Below are 25,357 nucleotides of genomic sequence, written 5' to 3'. Positions count from 1 at the left end.
ATATTCTTGTTACTTTTTGAAAACAATTTAGCTATTTTATCATAATTTATGTTAATCACTTTTTTTTTTTTTTAGTTGAACATTTATGTTTTATTTTTATTTGGTGGCACAAACATTTAACTGCTTGGCTGCTAACCAAAGGGGTGGAGGTTCGAATCCATCTAGTGACTCCATGGGAGAAAGACCTGGTGATCTGCTTCCGTGAAGATTACAGCCTAGAAAACCCTACGGGACAATTCTACTCTGTCACTTGGGGTTGCTATGAATCAAAAAAACTTGACAGAATCTAACAACAATAACAACAGTTTATACTGATTCTTTTTGTTCCAAAAAAGATATTGCAGTTTATAAAAATATAAAAAATATTCTAAGTCCCATAAATTAAAACTAGGGTCAAAAAGAACAAAAAATAAGAATAGAGATGCTAAATGAAATGAGCGATAAAGCAAAAGCTATTTATTATAATTTTATTTGTTTGTTATGGAACATATAATACATAGCTATAAATACAATATTTTTGAACACATGCACCATATAAATTTATTTTATGCTACACATATTTTATAAATATAAAGTCTAGGATAACTAGAAACTTTTAATAGGCATTAAGCCTATTTAGTTACACAAAGGTGTAGAATTGGGTCCTTAAATTGGTCATTTGAATTGCCACAAAATTTCCTATACATATTAAAAATACATATTTTATATTGGAGAGATTATTGTAAAGGGGTAAGGCATAATTATTATATTTCATTTTAGATAGCATAATTGGTATTATTAAATTTGTATATACTGCAGGGAGAAACTGTTTTAAGGTCCAGTTTGAAAGAATTGATGTATAGTTCTTGTCAAAACCAGAGAGGCTCCTGGGAATTAAATAACACAGATTGGTGACTGTTTAGCAATAAAATTTCTCAAAATATTAAATCATCTGGTTTTCTGGCTGACTATGGAGGACTAGTAATTTCCCTTTGCTTTTTTCAGGTGTCCTGAGAGCCTTAGGCCTGAAACAGTGAGGCCTTGTCTGCTTCCTTGTAGGAAGGACTGTATCGTGACCCCTTATAGTGACTGGACAACGTGTCCCTCCTCATGTAAAGAAGGTATGGTCTGTAAAGTTCTGAAGGTTATTCACCAGGAAGACACACTCATTTGGACCCCCAAGTCCTTCTGGCTTTGTAATGTTCATGATTCTTACACCGAGAGTGTAATTCTGATTTAGCATGAATGCCATATAACTTTGGTGTCTCCCTAGAAAATAGTATAGCCTTAAAGTATCAAATAACGTTTATGCCAAAAGCTGACTTAGAACTTTATCATATAGATCAAAATTAAAGGATTCTAGATTTTATAATACTAGTAATATTTGTTTTTACATGAAATGTAAAAGAATAGTGGTCTTATGTAATTAAGAAAGAATGTATTTTGTTCTTATCAATACACACCTGGCTTCCAATCAACTTAATGACAAGAAACAACCATGGGACCAGGTGATCACAGATTTAAATATGAGACTCCAAGGATGGGAATAAAGTAAAGAGGAAAACAGCCAATTTTTTTCTCTGCCAATGTTTAATTAATGTTATGAGGCATTTGCAAGATAAGGATTTGCTTCCAGTTTGGTTTGGTTTTGCTTTTATTGTTCACAAAGACCCTTTAGTGTCATGGCAGACACTTTGATAATTCTTTCCATACTCTTCAGGACCAGGTCCTTTCTCATTGCTGCTGAAAAAGGTATCAGCATCCTCCAGATGACTTATGCAATCACTGAGCATATCTCCTCTCAATGTCGCAGATTACACTGTGTCCTATTTTTTATTTTACACTCCCAACAAAGAGATAATTTTTTTCTTGAATTCTCTATGCTTTTATTTTGTTTAGGCTTCTTGACTCTAACTAGAAAAATTCAACTAAGGATCAACTTCTAGTTTAACAACGAAACAATTAAATTGACAAGAAATTGTTTAATTCCCTAAATTTAGTATATCCAATTACAAATTTAATAATGGATTATTTTTACAGAGTGATTATCATTTTATGTAGTTGAAATGTAAGCTCCTTATGCTTTTTTAATTTGAAATACTCTTGAGTATCAAATAAAATTAAACCACAAAGTGGGCAATAATTTAAACAAATTTTTAAAATGCTTTTATAGGCATCTAAAGAGCTTTTGAGAGAAAAGCAGCTACATGCATAAACTTTAAAAAAAATAATGGTATTAAACTTACTAAAAAAGCGATATTATAGTCTGATCTTTTCCCCCAGATTTTCTTTTTTTTATCTCTATTTTCTTAGGAACTAAGTAACACCTGCTATAACTTGATTTGGTCGTAGTCAGCAATAGAATTGTACTTTTTTATAGGTTATTGTTCTGTAGTAATTGTTGCTTATTTGTCACTATAGATTATCACAATGAAAAAAAGTTATTTGATACATGGAATTCATATGTTTGCCAATATTATTCTTGACATTTTGTATTAGTATTGCATAAGGTCATTTACTAATAATGCCAAAACATATGCATTTACATTTGTAACCAGTGATTAATAATCTAACAATTTTATCATTTTTCAGTAAAATATTTGAAAGTGGGAGAGACCTTAAGCTTTTCCTTATATTGGCTATTTCCTTTTATTGAATAAGATACTTTAAAATTAAACTTGACTTAGTCTGAAGTATTTCAAAAAAGAAAATAGAAATGATTCCATTAAATTCTTAGATAGCAGTGAAAATGAAGGATCAAGTAAATTTCTCTCATTTTTTACTCTTTGATAATAACTTGGGATGTTGAAATGTATCTAGGAATTAAGAACCAGTTCAGTAGCCAACAAATTTTATACTGTATGTTTTTGAAAATGCTTTTGTGATTTTATTATGCATTATATTTCTGGAAAGTAATATATATATATATATGCAACTTACTCAAAAAAAAGCACAATAACTGAAAATCAAATAAAATGCTTTTCAGTTTGATCTCTGTTGATGATTTTTATAGTATTAAGAAGTGATTTATTCTTCTCTGATCCAAAATTTATAAAATAAAAATCATTTTATGTGACAAACGATGATAACTCATATGATGCACTTTTAAAAAATTTTAGCTGATAGATGAGAGAATAGTTGTGAATGCTATGCATACATTAAATAAATGAGTACACATCTTATGTTTATGTAATATGTAATATATATTTTATTTATTATATAAATGTATATCTTATTATATAAATATACATATTTATATAATAAATATACATGTTTATTATATGTATAATGTTTATACATATAACAAATATTATGTAAATATGCATATTTATATAAAAATAAATACTTATTGAATTCTTGTTTATTAGCACATTGCTGGTTCTATAGAGACGATACAGCCCCTGTCTTCAAGGAAGATTTTGATCTGATGTAAAATTTAAAACTTTTCTAAATAGACCAGATAATGAAGCTTTATGTGTGTCAATAAAAAGATTAATGGTAAAACAGAAGGAGCGCTAGGAGTGGGGAGAAGGGAAAAATCATTGTGGGAGCAAATCTTATCAAAAAGAGGTAGAAGAGATCTTTCTGAAAGAGGGACCACGTAAATGGATTCCAAATGAAGATCAGAGGCATCAGGAAAAGCCTTTAATGACCATGAGAAAGATGTGTTGGAGAAGAGTATGGGGCCAGTCCATTGGAGTCCAGGGTGTGTGTAGGAAAGTCATGATATGAAGTTGGACAGAAGAGTGGAGTCAGGTCACAGGAGAACAAGTTGGACTTACTCTGATATATCAAAAAACAAAAACAAAAAAAAACCAATGTTGTTGAGTCGATTCCAACTCACAGTAACCCTATAGGACAGAGTAGAGCTGCCCCATAGGGCTTCCAAAGCTATAAATCTTTATGGAAGCAGATTGACACATCTTTCTTCCGTGGAGCAGCAGGTGGGCTTGAGCTGCCGACCTTCTGGTTGGCAGCCAAGTGCTTTTCACTACTGCACCACCAGGGCTCTCTCTCGGATATACAGTGGGAGATGATTTTTAGTTTTTGAACGTAGGCATGAGTAAGGAGTTTCATGGTGTAATGGAGTGAGTGGAATCAGCATATCTGCTTTGGAGACCTGCCTGGGTCACTTAGCAACCAGGGGACTTAAGGTAGGACACAAGCTCTCCAAGCTTTGGTTATAACATTTATCAGTTGTTCCATACTTCAAATTAGATAATATATGGCAAAGTGCTCTATGTTTTGTGAACTGTGGTCTAATCAAGATAATACTTATCTATAGTGATTATAAACTCCTATAGGAAAGGAGGAAACCCTGGTGGCATAGTGGTTAAGTGCTACAGCTGCTAACCAAAAGGTCAGGCAGTTTGAATCTACCAGGCGCTCCTTGGAAACTATCGGGCAGCTCTACTCTGTCCTATAGGCTCGCTATAAGTCCGAATCAACTCAAAGGCAGCGGGTTTGGTTTTTGTTTATAGGAAAGGAACTTCTATCCTACGTATGTTCGGTATCTAGTAAATGCTTTAATTTGGCATGCTGAAAGCAGTTTTTTTGAGATTAATTATGTATCAGTATGAAAAAAGTATTTTGACCATAATGAAAGCAAACTTATTAATATAAATTTATAACTGAGTATTATTCATTGGAGATTTACTGATAAATTTACTAAAAATTATTTTTAAATGATTTGTTGTGTCATTAAACATCGTATACACTATTCTAAGTAATCATTTTTTTATTAATCATTTTTTTTTTTATTAAACAAAGATTTCTTAAGTAGCTACAGTATGCCAGGCACAATGCTAAATATAAGGGATACAGCAGTAAACAAGGAGACCAGTGTTCCTGCTCTCAGGAAACTTACTTCCTGGTGTTGTGAGACAGACAAAACATCTAAATAACTGTTTTAATCTGTCAATGAGTGTTAAGAAAGATTAATTACTGAGCATGAAGATCAGGGGAAAGGTGTATGGGATTTGAGGGAAGAGACAAAGGTGTGACACCATTTTGGGGAGGGCAAACGTCGACAAACGAGTAATATGTAGTAGAATTTTTAGGCAGTATCATGTGACTATTTAGTCAGGTGCTAGTGTTTCTCCAGCCGTATTTAACTGCCTTCCTGCAGGCATAGTATAGGAAAATAATTGATTTCAATTAGGGTTCGAGTGTTTCTGGGAGAGTCCAAGAAAGGAAGAGAGGAACAGAGAGCGAAAGGTGTTTGCAAGGGATTTAATTATAATAATAATGGAGTACGAAATATAAATAAATTGGATTCGGAGGGAAATGAGGCCATGAAGTGGTGATAGCTAGTGAAAAAGTGATAGGGAAAGTGGATTGGCAGTCTCCATTGAGATTACAGAATGTTAGTAAAACAAGAACTGGACCAATAAACTGGAAGGTTAACAGGTGTGGTCAGAAAGTGATGTTTGAAGATGAGAATGTGCAGCTACTGATGATAATAATAATAACATCAAGGAATAAATAGGAGAGTGAGTAATTAATGTGAGATGCAGGGAAAGATCATTGGCTGTGAGGAGTGCAGTAATTCAGTGTCCAGTATGGTGAATGAATTAATTAACCATGTGGATTCCAAAGCCACAAAAATGGTGATAGAGGTAGGAGTAGAAAAGATCACCATGAAGGACTTTTAAAGTCATTAATTTATGAAGAGTTGATAAATGATTGTTACAAGGTGGATATCTGATGGTAAAGTTAATAGCAGTAAGGAACGTCAAAGGAGCTGGAGATTTTTGAAGGTAAAGGGGGGAGAAAAGACTGGGAAATAAAAGGCTGGGCAGAGCGAGCTTCCACTGGTAAACAACATGAAGGAAATTCTCCAACAAGAGACTGAAACAAGGGACCATGAGTGGTAGAAGGGTAGAGAATGGAAAGGAGTGAGAAATTGAACTGCATGTAGATAGCACTGTGAGACTGAGGGTCCAAGCGATGGTGGCAAACATGAGGGAAGAGGGTGTCCAGTTTCTTTTGGTGACTTGTAGGTATGTGAGGTATAATGGGAGAAGGTGGTTAACTGCCATAAATTAAAATCCATGGGGCCATTAGGAGACTGTTCTTTTCTGCAGCTCCTGGAATGGTGGTGACCAAGGAGTGCAACAATAGCAACTCAGGAATCCACTGTATTGGGAACAAGAGGCTTTCGGAGAGCAGAAGATATGTCTGCCTGGGCACAGAGCATCTCACTGGGCGCAAGAGATCAGTCCTCCCTGTTTGGTAGCTCTGTATTGAGTCTTCTACAGCAAAAGCCTTTCAGAACCCCTAAACCTGGGCACTCAGACTTTAAAAGAATGAGTATAACTGTGATTTGAGAAAATAAAGAAAAACTGGGGGTAACAGAGGGAGTGGCTGTAGGACAACAGTGCCAAGATGCTCTGCGCTCCAGTGAAGCCTTTTCTGTTTTGTCTGTAGACTGCTCCAGCTGTGAGCAAGAATACAATGGTGTTATAGAAAACTAGCCTTTTGTTGTGAGAAAAATTAAGCAATGGCATGAGGTTAGTTTTTTCCATTATTTGGCAAGAAATGGAATGATGCCAGCTTCGTTGAAATTACAGTGGCTTCCGCACACAGTTAAAAAAATGCTAAACGAAGTTGAGTGTTCAAGGAGAGATGATAGCAGCAGAAAATTAATACAGGGATGGTGAGGTTCTTTTTAATTTAATTCTGCAGGTAAAGTCTAAATTCTATAAGAATTTGGAGCTTATTAAAATGTATAAGGCTACCCTGCTTTTTAAAACTACTTTAAAGAGGTAAAATTACACTGTGGTATTATAGAAAACAGAAAAGAATAGCTTAGGATTCCAGGAAGAATAAAAAGAGTTATTTGAAATGTTACTCAGCTCTCTCTCAAGGTATGTCTTGAAAAACCAATGGCGATAAAGATCAGCATTGAGTAGAGAGTAGTTTAATCCTCAAACCAGTGCACTTGTTCATTTTTTTTCAAATTTTCATAAATTTTGACAAAGGGCATTTTAACAATAGAAATCATTTATGCATATCAATTATTTGTAACTCTAATCTTAAAAAAATCAATACTTTTGATCTAATGCATTTGGTTGCTCAAATTCTATTTGCTCTTTTTTTTTCCTGTCTACATTTATTGCCTTGAGAGCTAGGACAGATACTGCAGAGTCATCTGTTCTACACTCTTGCCCTTAAGCACTACATACTACACTGGAATTACCTCAGAGATCTGAAAACTACGTCTGCATTTTGCTTCTTGCATGAAACGTTTCCCTTTCAATTTGCTATCACTATGCTGCTCCAGCCTGCCACTCATCCTATTTTCATTTTTACATGTCTTGATAGTTTGGCCTGCCCTTTAAATCCTTCCATCAAGTGATTTTTTTCCGGTGAAATCTATCTTGAATGTCTTATGATACTCATGTTAACTCTGTGAGAGATTACATGCTCTCTGAACCAACGTCTCATTATCACATAATTGTTTTCTGAATGTATAATGCTTTTTTTCTATTTCTATCCTAGATAGGTTATTTTCAAGTATAAACACTACAGGTGATTGCCTTTATTTTTCCCAAGCTTACCACTTCCAGTGAAAAAAGTAATAACTTACTTTTTTATTTATCCTCAATGCACAGACTTAGTATCCATGTACTTACTGCTATAAGGGAACAGATAACAAAGAAATAGAAGATAAACGTTTAGTATTTTTTAATCCAGTTAAGGTGAAACGTAAACATGTCTGTAAGTTCAGCAAATATTTATTAAGCACTTACTATATACAAGTAATGATCTAGGTGGCCAAAACATGGACATAAATGGAAACTACATATATACATCAACCACATATCATAAATTAGGCATAAATACATACAGGAAACTATGAAGGTTGTAAAATGGCAACTTTGTCAGCTCCCTTTTTTAGTGAGTATCCATCTACTTTTCTTTGTTAACATTTGCTGTAGCTCTCCCTTTGTGCTCTATTTGAGGGCTCTACTGGCTGAGCTTTATAGTGCTCTTGTTTCTTTGAGTGCACAAGCAATTTCTTGACTAGGAGTTCAGATGAAAACAGACCTCCCAGTGGGCAGACGCATGGATGTCATGACACTTTTTATGTAACCCCATTTAACTTCCTCTATGGATGTTATAGCTTTGGAGTATTCTGCTTTAATCAGGTCACAATCTCTATGCTGTGGGCTGCACAAGGTTAAGGAATTTGAACGTGTGATAAGAATAAATGGATTGCCATTGTGGAATCCATTATGGACTTGAAAAGAGTCATCATGGTCTTATATATCAAGTACAAACTTGTGGAGTTTGAGATGAGAAAGCACTAGAATGTTACAGGGTTGCATATTAGGTGATATTTTTGCTTTGAAGTCAATGAACAAAATAGAATTGAAACAATAACTTTTGGTTTCTGCTTCCCAAATTGGAGCAGTCCTCTCCAACACATCAGGATAGGTGATATCTAGATAGATAACTTGTAGTTACAAAATAGTAATTTAAGATGAAATTGATGAGAAATTTGCCATCTTAATAAATCTGTCTTTAATTCTGAAATGACAAATAGTATAATTGTATTTTTACACCATGAATATTAACTTAATGACCCAGGAGCTTCAATCTATAAGATGCCTTAATTCAGTGTTCCCTCCAGTATTTAGATCCCTCGGTCCCAATCTCAGTTCTGTTTGCTATCTTCTCTGCAGGTTAAGAAGGGTTGAAGAGTGATTTCCTCTAAGAATTTTGAGCATCTGGGAACCAAAGACCACTCTCTTTGTGCTCTTTTCCTCTTTTCTCTGTTGAAAAACAAGCAAACCAAGAAACACACACACACACAGCTCCTTCCTTCCCCCAATGCAAAACAAAGGATAAGAATGGCCATTTAGTTTGTATATTCTTTTAGAAGGATTGAAAACAGATCATAAATATAAACCAAAAGAAAAATAGTAATAAAAAGTGTAAAAGAAAGATGAAGCAGAGGGGCAGAGGAAGAGAAAAATTATATCGGAAAATCAAAGTTATGGTAAGCTCCTGCAATTGAGAAGAAAATTAGCTCAGAGATTCTGGTTACTGAAGCAAAAAATAGAAGCACATGGATTCTTAACATGTTGTCAAGGGAAACAAAATTTTTCCTAGCTTTAAATTACTAGAGGACTTTATCACCCAGGTCTTAAAATAGGGGTCATTGGACAACATAATAGATGTAGACTGTACCAGCAATTTTATTAAAAGTCTTATTGGCCTTTCTTAGAGCTCCTCTAAATAAATCATATGTAACATGTAAAAGATTCAGTTGGCATTCAAACTAGTATTGTTACAATAAAAAAGTCCGTAATGATATTTTCAAATACTTTAATTCTGTGTTGCTCCCTACCCCATTACCTGAAGCATTCCAATTATTCACTCTAACAGTTGATGCAATCGTTAACTAGTACAGGTTTCCCCACAATGGAAATAATCCAGAAATTGTATGTCAGTCCTTAAACTGAGACAAGACATAGAAGATTATCTATTCCAATAAATCTCAAACCTGGCTTTTCAGCCCTATTACCTGGCAAGCTTTTTAAAAGTCAGATTCCCAAATCTGACTCCCAAAGATTCTCATTTAGTAGTTCTGGCTAAAGTCCCAGAAATCTGTTTTATTTATTTATTTGTTTTTGGTTTTCTTTTTTAAGAGCTCTCCAAGAGATTCTCCAATGTCGTCAGACATTTTGGAATCAGTAATCTGACCCAGTCTCCCTCTAATGCAGGAGCCCGCTCTAAACATTTCTGCCAAACTGTGTTGAGGATTACTCCTACTTCCTGAGACAGTATGTTCCATTGCTGGAAAGTTCTAATGTCAAATCATATTTTTCCACTGACTAACACATAACTTTAAAAATGTTTGATTTCATTTCTAATTAAACTTTAATTATTAGAAGCTGCTATCCTCTTAAATTTTTCTGCTCTTGTAGTCTGTGTATCACATATTTAATGATCTTGCAAAAGAACATAAATGTATCAGGGGAACTCTATTAAAATAATCCTTTAGGGAATCTTTTATAAATGAAACTGTGCTAAATGGCTATTCATCTTTAGAGTGTATATATTATAATTGGAACATATTTTATTAAAGTTGGCAGGCCTTATATATTATCTGTTTCTAGTATTTTTTAAAAAAATTGAACATCTTCATATCATAATACTGTCAAATTGATATCTTCATTGAAGATAAATCTTAGTTATTTTCATTGCCTTTTGACTTAATCTAGAGTGATTTACTTTCGGTAATCATTACTATTTTGAGTGTTTCTCTAAAAATCTGCCTCTAGGAAATCACTTACATTTCACTACTTGCAGCACTGATGTTTAGAATACGACCTGAGTGGAAGATCTTAGGCTGTTTAACATGAATAATAAATGACTAGAATAATTTATGAGTTATGCATTTCAAATTAAGTCAATAACAAAGAAATAAAATTTCACATTAAAACATTGAACATATCCTCCTACAGAAGATTCATTAATGTATACGCTGAGGAGTACGAGTCCCATGTGGTAAAGAGGGCTGTGTGAAAAGGCAGGAGTATAAACTTAAGGTACAGGAAAGTAAATTAATTAGATCTGTCATATTTCTCAAGGGGAAAGAAACATACAAAAGAGCAATTACTCTGTAACTGCACATTAGGAAGGCTCTAGTTGAGAGTGGAACTGTTTTCTCCATTCTTCACATTTCAAAGTATGAATTGATTGGGTTTTCAACACAAACATTCTTTAGGAGAATTTAGTAAATGATTAGATGAGGCCTCTCACTCAGGGATGTCAAAGCACATGTGTCTGGAGGCAATGTAATTTCTTCACACAGGCTAGTATTTGGAGATTCTTTTCTCAATGCAAAATAAAACCAGTTGCAGTCGAGTCAACTCCAACTCATGGTGACATCATGTGTGTCAGAGTAGAACTGTGCTCTGTAAGGCTTTCAATGGCTGATTTTTTGGAAGCAGATCATCAGGGCTTTCTTCCAAGTCACCTCTGGGTGGACTCGAACTTCAACCTTTAGGTTAGCAGCTAAGTGTGTTAACCATTTTCACCACCCAGGGACTCCTAGTGCAGAATACCTAGGTTAAAAAGCTGCCTCATTCTAGGGGACTCGGGAGTCAGGAAGCAGTCTCGGCATCGGGTCATCATTCAGCTGCCAGCCAATGGAGGCCGGGACTGCATGGATCCTCTCTATGAAGAGAAGGCCTGTGAAGCCCCTCAATTGTGTCAAAGCTACAGGTAACACAGTTAAAGGAAAAGCATCCCGAACAATAAGCTTGTTAAATACTTTAAGATCATATTCTTTTACGTGATTAGAAAAGGAAGCCAACACAATCCACAGGCTTGGTGGAGTTTGGATGTTTGTGGCTGTCTGTGCCCTCTCTTGCCTCTTTAGGAGAGCTGTAGTGCTACAAAATCCTCTCCAAGGAGATGAATACTTGTCTAATGGCCAAACTACCATTAGCTCCAGTAGTTTGGGGGAATTTCTTATGCTGATATAAACTATGAGAAATGCAGAAAAGTGGTTAATAATAATGAAAACATGCTTTAGGAAGCAATTCTTTTTCACTTAGAGGAATAGCCTAAGCATTTCTCCCCTGGCACCAAGGAGCACCTGTTTCTCATAAATGCTGGCATTCTGGCTTAGGAAATGACATCTTTATCTCAATGATGTTAGTAAGATGTCTGTTCTGTTCCTTTTGTGGCCACTCCAAACAAAATTAAGATTATTGAAGCTATATATCATCTTGATAATTTATTAGAGACATTTTGTCTCATGACAGTTAAGATAGAAAGGGTCTAATTGAAACCTGATGTAGAATATAATTGCAATCCTGACAACAAATGAAATATTTTGGCATCAATTGATGGAGCTTATAATTATAAAATACTAATTTAAGATGAAATTGATGGCAAATTGTAATCTTAATATATATGTCTTTAATTCTGAAATGACAAATAGTATAATTGTGTGTTTAAACCATGAACATTGATGACTATTAGCCTGTATTTATTTTGGGAATTCATTTTTGGAATGTGTAATGTAATTGCAGTTTCTGAGTTACCTCTACAATGCTAACCAAAGGAACACTATACAATACCTGTGCTCATGACTGGAATGCAGCTTCATAACTTGAATGCAAAATAAATATACCTTATTTAAATGGGACACATCATTTCTGGTGCTATCTGGTACATCTCTTAGCAATCCTAATCATTAAAAAGGTCAACTGTTATTTGTAGAGTCCATTCCTATAGAACTTGACAATGGTGTACTCTTCTCCTCCCTGCATAGAAAGTACTTTTATCTTTAATGCTGCTATTTGTGTTACCTTGATGGAGATCTACCTTAAATGTAGATAGGACTGAGCATTCTCAAATAATTTCCTGTTTGCAGTGGTCAAAGTCATGTCTCCAATGGTATGTCTATGATTTGCTTGGCATTTTTGCCTCCTGTCCATTGAGCTCCCACTTTTTTCTTGTAGGTGGAAGACTCACAAATGGCGCAGGTGCCAGATAGTTCCCTGGAGCGTGCAGCAGGGCAGTCCTGGAGTCCAGGAAGGCTGTGGCCCAGGACGACAAGCAAGAGGTGAGAGGTCCCATTCCACAGTGGATTTGCTTTTCAGTCCTCCAACATCACTAGCATTCTCGTCTGTTTGATGAGTTTTGCGTTGACTCCATGCTTTGGAAACGCTGCAGAGCAGGTATGAATCTGCTACCACCCATCTACAAAACACCAAAACACAGAAGCTTGTGTTTTTAAACCGTCTTTTGTTCTTTGACATTAGCTCTTAACTCCTCGGTTTAAGTTCTTCCCTCATGCATATTTGGAAGATAATCAGACCAAGCTTTTGAGAGGGTTATGAGGTAGATGATACAATGTAGTTTGTTTTTTGTTTTGGGAGCAATGCAATCCATAACATTTTGCTTACCACCATAATGGTAAGATCCTTACTTTCTTGCCTGTTTGTATATGTGCTTGCATATAATGTAATATAATTGGTTAACCACCCCAGAAGTTTCCTATCATTACCATGAGTACCCACAATTCTGTTCGTATTCAGTACTGATTTTTCAATGACAGATTTATTTACTCAAAAATGTGTGAACTGCAATCTGTCTGCACTACTACATAACAGGGGATCTTGCAGAAATGGTGGTGAAAATGTTTCAAGCTTGCCGTAATTATTTACTAGACATAACAGAGAATGCTTAAATCCTTTGACACGTGTTGTTGTTTATACATGAAGCTAATTCAGTCTTTACAGAATACATTTCGTGTTTTTACTCAAATTGGCTTTTAGTGCATAGTTTCTTCTATGTTTTAAATGTAGCTTAATATGCAATTCAACATGTAATTACCTTTCTTTAATTCATAAAGACATGTTTGCTCCCTCATCTGTAGTCAGGTATCTGGTGACGATATAAAGTTTGAACAGATAGGGCAGAGCTCCACTTTTTGTTGATTTGATCTCTTAATAACATCTTTACAATGTAAGATTGCGTTTTTAATTTGGGAAAAATGACTTCTCTTTTGTAAAGATCTTATATTTATAATCTTCATTTTAGAAGTTCCCATTTAAAACATAAAATTTGATTTATGACTTTTTAGGATTCTATTTTCTATGCTCAAATTTTATTATATATCCCCTACAGCTTCAAGTTAAAAAACAAACAAAAAACTGTTGCTCTTTACAGTTATAGAAATTTAGGAATGTAAAATCTAAAATCATTCTCACCATTTCAAATCGGTCATTGAGAAATTGAGTGATAAGAGGTGTCCTTTTCATGCCTGCTAATTTCTCTTTGAATCAAGCGTACATTTGTAGACATTTTGGGCCGTACATAGAGTTTATAGTGAGGAAGTACATAATTTGGGAATCGGGAAACGTAAGTTATAGTTTCAGTTCTTTCACTAACACAGTGTGAGAATTGCTCATCTCTTCTCTCTAGTTCTAAGGTTATTAAGATTTAAAAAAAAAAAAAAAGAATAAAGAGATGATTGGACCAAATGATCTTTTAGGATTATTCCAATTTTTAGATTCTATAATCTATTTTTTTTTTTTATAATCTATATAATGGGCCCAGGTGGCGCAGTGGTTATAGCACTGGGCCGCTAACGGACAGGTCGGCGGTTCAAACGTAACAGCCACCTCATGGGAGAAAGATGTAGCAGTCTACTTCCCTAAAGATGACCGCCTAGGAGACCCTATGGAGCCGTAATACTCTGTCTCGTAGAGTCGCTGTGAGTCGGAATTGACTTGACGACGAAGGGTTTTGGTTTAATAATCTATGCACAAATAATGCCCAGAAATCAAACTGTGAAATGAAAATCTGAGACATGGCAGAAGCAGGAAAAGTGTGAAAATAGCGTCAGTTCCGAATTCTATCACTTACAAACTGCACAACCTTACTTGATTCATTTTCTCTCTCTCAGCCTGAGAACATAAAGAGCCTTGGAGTGCTTGACCCATATTAAGTCCTGATGAAATGTTAAATGTTCCCCTTCCTAAAGATCACAGCACCAGTGAATGTTCACGTGTGTCACATGAGGCATAAAAGCAATATTAACATGAGCCTTTTGTTTTTTGATACATTAAAAAAAAGAAAAAAACAGTGACTGTCAAGTCAATTCTTACTCACAGCAGACCCAAGTGTGTCACAGTGGAACTGTGCTCCGTAGGCTTTTCAAGGGCTGATTTTTTTTTTTAAGTAATTTGCCAGGCCTTTCTTCCAAAGTACCTCTGGCTAAACTCAAACCTCCAACCTTTACAGTAAGCAGCCAAATGCGTTACCTGTTTGCACCACCCAGGGTACAAGAAATGTTCTTTCAGTAATTACTGGTACCCTTCTCATTTCCTAATCTGAAAGCCTCTGTTCACCCCTCATCCCGTGTGACCAATTGGTAGTGTCTAATACTATTAACGCATTCCTTTTGTGAAAAAGGGTCTTTAGCTTCTTCACTGCCATTTTTGTCTGCCTCGTAATTGTTTCATTCTCAAATTCCTATTGCTGGTGCCTCTTCCTCTGCAAATTTTTAAATGCCTTCTAATCTTGGTATACTCCTCATACTGCTTGCTCTATTTTGGCAGTCTTAATCCATTTTTAGGATATCTGGGGAGAGAATGTTACATTATAACAAGTAATATCTGAATAAATATACTCAGGATGATCCCTTTAGCCTTTTTCTTTGTTGCCTTGGTAGATTAACACTTTTTTTCTTTAGATCCTATGTTTCTACAGAAACACCAGGTGGGGAAAATTCAGGGTGCAGAAGTATCTTTTGCTAATGGCAAGAAGGTAAAATTTTCTTCTTTGATGGTCAAGGCAGTTTTCAGAACTCTACATGATCAACCTGCCAAATTCTTGCCATTTTCACCCTTGTCTTCATCTGGCCAAAAACTTAAAAAAAACAACTTATGCTGTTTTTAAATGATCAAAATAATAGTGTAGTAAAGATTAGCATTAATCAGCAAATACAATAAAGAAGCTCCAGGCTGTTCTCCCTAGTACATCGGACTTTCTAATTCCAGTCACAGAAGACTGTGTGAAAAGAACCATGAGTGTCAGGAAAGGATGAAGTTGTTCAAGCCAGAAAGGTTGCAGGTGGTAGGGAAATGAGATCGCTGCTAACATCACCCAACAATTAGGAATCGAAGACTCAAACTGATTAATTGCAAAAACAGTCATTCGAAGCTAAAGAGCACTTCTAGAAAGACCTAAAGGACGAGATGGAAGTTGACTTGTACTATAATATTAAAATAAGTAGAAAGGAGAAAAAGTTCAAAATAAGATCAATGCTATAAGCTAAGTGTTTGAGGTAAGAAAAGCAAAAACATTAAATGGGTACACAGAAAAGTAGTAGATTGAAGCTCTGAAGATGTGAGCTGGAGCCTGGGGTGATTTTGTGGAGGGATGTAAATGTCAGGATCAGCATTTTAGACCTTGTTCGATCAGTGGTAGGAGCAGTGGCCTGATGAAAACAGTGTTTTTATCTGTGTGCAGAATGAATTAGAAAGGTAAGACACATGGGCCCAGGTGCCAGCTCGGAAACAGTGGTAGCAATACAAGGTTGGACTAAGGGGCTCAGATTAGAACCACGATAGTGAAAATAGGCAAAATTAAATGTATTTTGGGCAAATCACAAAGAAAAATGTTTTTAGGACTTAGTGGCAGACAGTAGAAGGAGTGATAGAAATGAAGAGTCAAATATAATCATGTGATTCTTTAACTCCAGTATTTTCAGCTTTAATTATTGGGAAAATAGTTTTATTATAGGTTAGAATAGTTGTAATATTGGTGAAAATTCGCAGGCCTGAAAGCAGAGCTAAATTTGGAAAGTGCGTTTTGTATATTTTTCATTTCAGGTGATGGCAGGGTAGCCAAGTAGAAATGTTCATGTATGCATTTGGGAATACAGAACTGCAGCTGTAGAGATAGCTTTGGGCTGCACATATAAATCTGATTAGGCCATAAGAGAAGCTAACATCTCAAAGATATGTTGTATATAGGAGGAAAAGTGGCTATTATATTTTATGATTAGTACATTTTTCTCCCTAACCTGTTGGCATTTGTAGACTCTTTAAACATTCATTTTAACCTAAAGAACTTAACGTGAATGCAATTAACTGTAAACTACTATTTCCTTATTTGCTTTGGTAATAGCATTGTATGAACTAAAATACAAAATAGCTAAATCTACTATTCTATAATTCTAAAGATAGAAATGTTTATTGTATAGCTTTATCAAACTATTTGTCTAGAACAGCAGTTGGTAAACTATGGCCTGTGGTCCATTTCCAGCCTGAAGTCTATTCTTGTAATTAAAATTTTATTGGAGCATATAGCCATGCTCATTCATTTATCTATAGTCTATGGCTGCTTTCATGCTATAAAGCAAAGTTGAGTAGTTGCAACAGAGACCATATAATCCACAAAGCCAAAAATGTTTACTACCGAAGCCTTTAAGAGAAAAGGTTTGCCGACTTCTGGTGTCAAGTCATGTAATAAATGACATAGATGCTGTTTTTAATAATACTGAATAGTCATTATCTAATGCCAGAAACCAAACTCATTGCCATTGAGTCAGTTCCAACCCATAGCAACCATGTAGGGTAGAGTAGAGCTGCCCCATAAGGTTTCCAAGGAGTGGCTGGTGGATTCAAACTGCCAACCTTTTGGCTGGCAGCTGAGTTCTTAACCACTGTACCACCAGGGCTCCTATCACCTAATAGGATCAGAAAATTCCTAGAGTTTATCTGGTCATTTGGGAAGAAGTTTCCAAATTCAGTAAAAAGAGAGCATTTTAGAGTTATGAGAGTAGTGGGCTTTAAAAGCCATTAATAGTAGTAAAATATTTGCCTTTATAATGAAATTGCAGCATTCTTTGGGGGAATTTGTGAAAAAAATTTTGACTCAAGGAACTTTAGAAGTAAAAATAAAAATTAAAAAAAGGGTTAAAGATGAAACCAGATAATACATGGGATATGAAAGACAAAAGAAAAATATATTCTGGGTCCCCATTATTCCTCTGTCTAGAGGCTGGTGACTCATACCTCAAAACTGGACAATTTGCTAATTGTGCATGTAAAAGGAAAGGATTTGTGCCTCATATAATATACGTCGCTCAGCACAACACTTACAAGGTCACGTGTTATGATTCAGTTTTTCTCCAATGACTTAACCTTCCATAGTAGTAGAAAAATACAACACTAAATTCTCTTTTACCTCTTTACTACCCAAGCATTCTCAAGTCTTCTCTTATCCAGTAATATAGCTACTTAGCTACTTGTTAACAATAAAATGACCATTATAGACAGACGGTCATCTTTACTCTTTATACTGTTAATAGCATAATTGTTCCAGTTGTAGAACTATCTGTGGTTACTTATGTTTCTAGGATTTGGGAAGCAGTTTTGTTCCCAAGGTCCCTTTAACAGGTAATCAATTGTAACTATTTATATTCTCAGCACTGACCTGCAAAAGTTAAGCAAGTTAATGAGAACCATCCTTACCCAGAAGTGGGTTAGAACAGTGCAGCAGGAAGGAATATAGAGTCTACTCCGAAAAAGGAAATGCAGTCTTGACCAAGTCTACGTTCTACGCATTTCAAGACTATATGAAATGATCTATTACTTTAGAACACAAAATGCTTGGAAATCCTTGAAAAGTATATATGAATATGTGCTTGTCTACGACCCAAACGAAAAAACCAAACCCGTTTCCATCGAGTTGATTCCGACTCATAGAGATCCTACAGGACAGCATAGAAAAGCCTCATAGGGTTTCCAAGCAGTGGCTAGTGGATTCGAACTGCCAACATTTTGGTTAGCAGCCGAGCTCTTAATCACTGCCCCACCAGGGCTCCTATATATGACCCAAACCAACACCCAGGGCTGTTGAGTTGATTCCGACTCATAGCGACCGTGTATTTAAATTTAAAAGGAAGTAATGGTGAATGGTTTGTATCAGTCTTCCCAGAATCACTGGTACTTTTTACCCACTCTTCTCTAAATTGGATTAGCTACTCTGCTATATATAGCATATTTTTCTTTAAGTCTATCAAGTGTTTTTATAGAAACATCAGAAATCTTTTGTAAAAGTAAATGTTTAATACTTGGTTTCAATAGTGAAACATCAGTGCCTTTAAGTAAAAATTCTCTCCCAGGGTACAGAGTGGTATGTTTGTACATTTTAAGCACACTCAACAAACTGTAAAAACAGGATAAAATCTGTTTTAGGGATAAAATCTATTCCCTAAAATCTAATTCAGACTTCCTGAATAGTATTCAATACAGTTTACTCATTGATAAAACAAGTACTTATAGAATACAAATATATGTTCCACGTTGCTTACATAGTACTGGGCTCAGCATGGAGATGGAATAGAAACGTATAACAATTAGTTTCAGTTTATTTCTTATGGTAGACTCTTACCATGTGTGTATTTCAGGTTTCATAATTCAACTTTCAAGGCATATTGTCACATTAGTTGTGTATGTACAGAATAAGCACTAAAGAATTTGGAGGGAAAACAAAAGAGGTAACCCCTGGTTGAGCATTATGGAAGAGGAAGTTGCGTTTAAAAACAGGATGACCCAAGCAAAATGATAAGAAGTAAAATCCATGTTTGGGGAAGAGCACTGGCCAGATTAGCTAAGGTCCTGAGAGTGAGTTGAAGGTGAAGGACCACAATGTGAAGGATCTTGAATACCAGGAGGAAAAGGAGGACACATTTTCTCAATAGAAAATTCAAAGCACTGGAGAATTTTAGCAAGGTTTTGAGTATTGAGAATAGCATGTTTCAGGAAATTTTATCTAATAGGATAAAGAGTAAAATGAAAGAGAAGAAAGAGAGCAATGAAGAAGGGATTAACAAGACTGTGCAACTTTAAAACTTGAATCGTTTTTCAATCTCATGTAGAAATTTTAGAAGACCTATGAATTAGGCATTTTTTCTTTTAGCATTCTCAATGGAAGAGAAATTAAAATTATGTCCACATTCTATTTATTCTCTAGGTGAAGAGACAGTTTATGTTTGACTCATACTACTCAAGTCACTTGTTTGTAAGCTTTTTAATAGAACTATAACCACTACCGTCTTTTTTCTGTTCCCATTTCTACAGTTTGGATGGTATTTAGAAGGTTAAAACGTTGACTGGTTGGTGACTATATCATGAAATTCTAGCCATAATAGCCAAAGATAGAGTTACCATTACATTTGCATGGCTCCAAAGAATCACAGTTTTGGACCATGTACTTATTTTTTTTTTTTCTATGACTGCCGTAAGAGGCAATGTCAGTCACTGCTACTCAAAATGCATATATATTATTCCATTGTTTATTACCTTGTGACTCATTTATACCAAGAGCATGATGCAAAATTGGCATGGATTAGATGCAGAGATTTTATAAAAATTACTTCAAATTTTCTCTTGTCCAATCTCCGTGCTGATCTTCATGCCATCTCCTGCCAAGTCCACCTTCCATAGATTAGGTGGAACTCGAGTTAATAGTCCTAGGATCAACCTTGCCTATCCTAGTCCCCTGCCCCCTCCGCATCCTTGCCTGCAGAGGAAATTCCATTGTAATACTGGCCTGTGCCTAGGATACATTTGTCTCTTTATATGGAAGCCAGCACGATTTGGATGTCTTCTCAAACCTAGACCACGAGAAAGAGAAAACTTCAGTATGTCTAACATTGCAGGGTCCCTCCTGGCCCTGAGACTGTACACGCTGCATTACTTATTGGTTAAATACATAATAGAAAAAGGAAGTTCTAGAAATTAAAAAGGAAAGTTCTAATTCTACCTCTACCAAAAATAATTATAAACGATTTATGGAATGTGAAATATAAATATCTAACTACATTTTAAATGTTGTTATTTTGCAAGTGTATGAGATAATGTGCTTAAATCTTATGCTTATTAATCAAGTGACTTCAATCTATATTGACCCCTTTTGTATAACCCTTTTGCCTATGTCCCTGGCCCACTTTGTTCTCTTTTCAAAGATTACATCTTAGAGACGTTGTTGAGGTTAGGCCCAGAATGAGATGGCTACGCTAGAGAAAGAAAGAAAAAAAAGAAAGGAAATGGAAAAGAGAAAGGAGCTTGCCCTAAAGAAATTTTAGACAGGAGTGATTTTTAAAATCTTCTCTTTGCTAAAGTATTTATTAGTTATCACCCAATATTTTTGCACCTTTCATTTATCTAAACCATTATTTTAAAATCCCAAAATTCTTTTTAAGTGTTTTCCTCTAATTTCTTATAAATATTAGCATCCTAGTTGAGTTGGGGATTTTGGTATTGTTTTCTATTTCTCCGAGGATCCTGACATATAATGCTATTAGCATTGGTTGTTTTTTAAATAAAATGGATCATAAAATAAGCTTCACACTGTCCTGTGCCTGTGATGTTTCCTGGATCTCCCATTTGTTGTGATGCAGTTTGTTAACCCTTCCAGATCCCAAACAGGCATCCAACTGACCTTGGCCTGAGCTACTCCACTGGGAGCTGATTATTATTTTCTCATTATGATCCCAGGACTTTCATATATATCATGAGCATCAATGAGATTGGTGGTCATTGTAACCATTCAGGATCAATAAAAAAGAAAAATGCATTTCGTTCCATTCTTCGAGGGTTATGTTAACAAATTGTAATTAGGAAGCGTAATTTGACAAACTTGTCAGTGAAAATCTCTTCTTCACAGAGAAAGACCAGGATCATTATATCTACCTAGTAAACAACTGGGGCTCTCTTGCATTATTTATAGGCTTGGTCTTATTTCTAAGTACAATTAGCTCTCTTGGTAACTAACTCCCACTCACGTTAAGCTTTATCTTTTTTTTTTCCCCATTTCTCCCTGATTCATTCTCACTCCTGGCTTTTCTTTTTTTTTTTTTTAATGAAACTGTAGGAAAAATCACTCATCTCCTCAGTCAATCAGCTGAACGTATTATGTCCTCCAGTGCTTCTCAGATACTATTGCAGTGGGATAAACCATGTTAATATTGTTCAATTTAATAAATAAGGTTTCAGGACTCCTTGAATTCTTTGTTACATATAATCTAATGGCTTTCAAGGCACTATGGCATTGATCTTATTCTGTGTTTTCTGTAATGAACTTCTGTGTGCACAGTCTGGATCTGGTGATTTATTTCAGCCTGATGATTCACACAAGAGGACAACATGACCTCACATGCTGAAGAGTGGTCTGTAGATCCATAAAACTCCACTTTTTTGTATAGCCTAAATAAGGAAAGAGTTTCATTCCTCTTCAAGAAAATGAAGATGAACAACTATACTCTGAATTCTGTTAGATTAACTTCAGAGCTGAATCAATAGTCTTCCATTTACATAGTCATATATGCATAACACAGGTATTCATGTCCTTCCAGCTCAAACTAATGGTGTCTAGTTCTCTTCATTCCATGCACCTTTATTATTCTCCCCTTTAAAGCATAGAGCAAACCTCAACTAATGTCAAAAACTTTCTGGAGTTGATTCTAGTCACTTTACTTATTGATCTGTTTTTATTTAAACTGGGGGAAATTGGAGGCAGAGCCAAGATAGGGGACTAGGCAGACGCTACCTCGGATCCCTCTTACAACAAAGACACGGAAAAACAAGTGAATCAATCACATACATAACAATCTACGAACCCTGAACAACAAACACAGATTTAGAGACGGAGAATGAACTAATATGGGGAAGCAGCGATTGTTTTCCGAGCCTGGAGCCAGCGTACCAGTCAGGTACGGCACAAGCACAGAGAGCTGCTCCATCCCACTGAACTAACCCCGGGAGGGGGACCAGCTGGTTCCGCGGGCGGCATGGGACGCAGCCGGTAGGAGAAGTCCCTGGGAGGCAGTGACTGGTCTTGGAATGGGGAGAGCAGCGTCCCAGCTAGGGAACCGTCCCGCAGGGATTTGGACTGGACGCAGGTACGGCATAAACACGGAGAGCTGCTCCACCCCCCTGAACTAACCCCGGGAGGGGGCCCAGCTGGTTCTCACGGGCGGCGTGGGCCGCAGCCGGTAGGAGAAGTCCCCGGGAGGCAGCGACTGGTATTGGAGCGGGGAGAACAGCGTCCCAGCCGGGACACTCAGTCACGGCACAAGCATGGGGAGCTGCTCCACCCACCTGAACTAACCCCGGGAGGGGGCCCAACAGTTTCACAGGGGCGGCACGGCAACGCGGCTGGAGGGACGAGAAGTCCCCGGGAGGCAGCGACTGATTTTGGAGTCCAGAGTGCACCGTCCCAGCAGGGGAGCCTTGACGCTGGGCGTGGAGCTGGAAGTGGAGGATCTGACCGTGACTCCAGCGGGCCAGACCCCCCGGGGGCAATCTCCACACAGCCAGCACACATAGGCGACGCACCCCGCGGGAATCTCAGATATGATAGTCATTCCAAGCAAGACAAGCAACTCTGGCTATATTCTGAGGTGCTACTCTCCTACCTCTCTGTTCCCTCCCCTACCCTCCCCAGGCGGCTTCATTAACATCTGAATAGCCTGAGCCAGAGGGAGAACTCTGATAGGGATCTGACTGCATTTTTTTTTTAGTGGATTTTCTGGAAAAACTAGCTTCCCAGTGATGGCTCGGAGACAACAATCCATATCAAACCACTTAAAGAAGCAGACCATGACAGCTTCTCCAACCCCCCAAACAAAAGAATCAAAATCTTTCCCAAATGAAGATACAATTCTGGAATTATCAGATACAGAATATAAAAAACTAATTTACAGAATGCTTCAAGACATCACAAATGAAATAAGGCAAACTGCAGAAAAAGCCAAGGAACACACTGATAAAACTCTTGAAGAACTCAAAAAGATTATTCAAGAACATAGTGGAAAAATTAATAAGTTGCAAGAATCCATAGAGAGACAACATGTAGAAATCCAAAAGATTAACAATAAAATTACAGAATTAGACAATGCAATAGGAAGTCAGAGGAGCAGACTCGAGCAATTAGAATGCAGACTGGGACATCTGGAGGACCAGGGAATCAACACCAACATAGCTGAAAAAAAATCAGATAAAAGAATTTAAAAAAATGAAGAAACCCTAAGAATCATGTGGGACTCTATCAAGAAGGATAACGTGCGGGTGATTGGAGTCCCAGAACAGGGAGGGGGAATAGAAAACACAGAGAAAATAGTTGAAGAACTCCTGACAGAAAACTTCCCTGACATCATGAAAGACGAAAGGATATCTATCCAAGATGCTCATCGAACCCCATTTAAGATTGATCCAAAAAGAAAAACACCAAGACATATTATCATCAAACTCACCAAAACCAAAGATAAACAGAAAATTTTAAAAGCAGCCAGGGAGAAAAGAAAGGTTTCCTTCAAGGGAGAATCAATAAGAATAAGTTCAGACTACTCAGCAGAAACCATGCAGGCAAGAAGGGAATGGGACGACATATACAGAACACTGAAGGAGAAAAACTGCCAGCCAAGGATCATATATCCAGCAAAACTCTCTCTGAAATATGAAGGCGAAATTAAGATATTTACAGACAAACACAAGTTTAGAGAATTTGCAAAAACCAAACCAAAGCTACAAGAAATACTAAAGGATATTGTTTGGTCAGAGAACCAATAATATCAGATATCAGCACAACACAAGGTCACAAATCAGAACGTCCTGATATCAACTCAAATAGGGAAATCACAAAAACAAACAAATTAAGATTAATTAAAAAAAAAATACACATAACAGGGAATCATGGAAGTCAATAGGTAAAAGATCTCAATAATCAAAAATAGGGACTAAATACAGGAGGCATTGAACTGCCATATGGAGAGTGATACAAGGCGATATAGAACAATACAAGTTAGGTTTTTACTTAGAAAAATAGGGGTAAATAATAAGGTAACCACAAAAAGGTATAACAACTCTATAACTCAAGATAAAAGCCAAGAAAAACGTAACGACTCAACTAACATAGAGTCAAACACTATGAAAATGAGGATCTCACAATTTACTAAGAAAAACGCCTCAGCACAAAAAAGTATGTGGAAAAATGAAATTGTCAACAACACACATAAAAAGGCATCAAAATGACAGCACTAAAAACTTATTTATCTATAATTACGCTGAATGTAAATGGACTAAATGCACCAATAAAGAGACAGAGAGTCTCAGACTGGATAAAGAAACACGATCCATCTATATGCTGCCTACAAGAGACACACCTTAGACTTAGAGACACAAACAAACTAAAACTCAAAGGATGGAAAAAAGTATATCAAGGAAACAATAAGCAAAAAAGAAGAGGAGTAGCAATATTAATTTCTGACAAAATAGACTTTAGACTAAAATCCACCACAAAGGATAAAGAAGGACACTATATAATGATAAAAGGGACAATTGATCAGGAAGACATAACCATATTAAATATTTATGCACCCAATGACAGGGCTGCAAGATACATAAATCAAATTTTAACAGAATTGAAAAGTGAGATAGACACCTCCACAATTATAGTAGGAGACTTCAACACACCACTTTCGGAGAAGGACAGGACATCCAGTAAGAAGCTCAATAGAGACACGGAAGACCTAATTACAACTATCAACCAACTTGGCCTCATTGACTTATACAGAACTCTCCACCCAACTGCTGCAAAATATACTTTTTTTTCTAGCGCACATGGAACATTCTCTAGAATAGCCCACATATTAGGTCATAAAACAAACCTTTGCAGAATCCAAAACATTGAAATATTACAAAGCATCTTCTCAGACCACAAGGCAATAAAACTAGAGATCAATAACAGAAAAACTAGGGAAAAGAAATCAAATACTTGGAAAATGAACAATACCCTCCTGAAAAAAGACTGGGTTATAGAAGACATCAAG

General features: G+C 36.2%; 1 protein-coding gene across 1 annotated transcript in view; it reads left to right on the top strand.

Moving 5' to 3' along the window:
• The window catches only part of THSD7A (thrombospondin type 1 domain containing 7A), a 487,115-nt gene that overhangs the window by 365,634 nt on the left and 96,124 nt on the right, over positions 1–25,357 (top strand). The window contains exons 9-11 of the mRNA XM_049894144.1: positions 985–1,100; positions 11,088–11,220; positions 12,468–12,571. Of these exons, the coding sequence (XP_049750101.1) occupies positions 985–1,100; positions 11,088–11,220; positions 12,468–12,571 (353 nt within the window). The remainder of the gene's footprint in view (positions 1–984; positions 1,101–11,087; positions 11,221–12,467; positions 12,572–25,357) is intronic.

This window comes from Elephas maximus, chromosome 8, assembly GCF_024166365.1.
Source record: "Elephas maximus indicus isolate mEleMax1 chromosome 8, mEleMax1 primary haplotype, whole genome shotgun sequence".
Taxonomy (NCBI): Eukaryota; Metazoa; Chordata; class Mammalia; order Proboscidea; family Elephantidae; genus Elephas; species Elephas maximus.
This window is presented reverse-complemented; position numbering and strand designations above follow the sequence as displayed.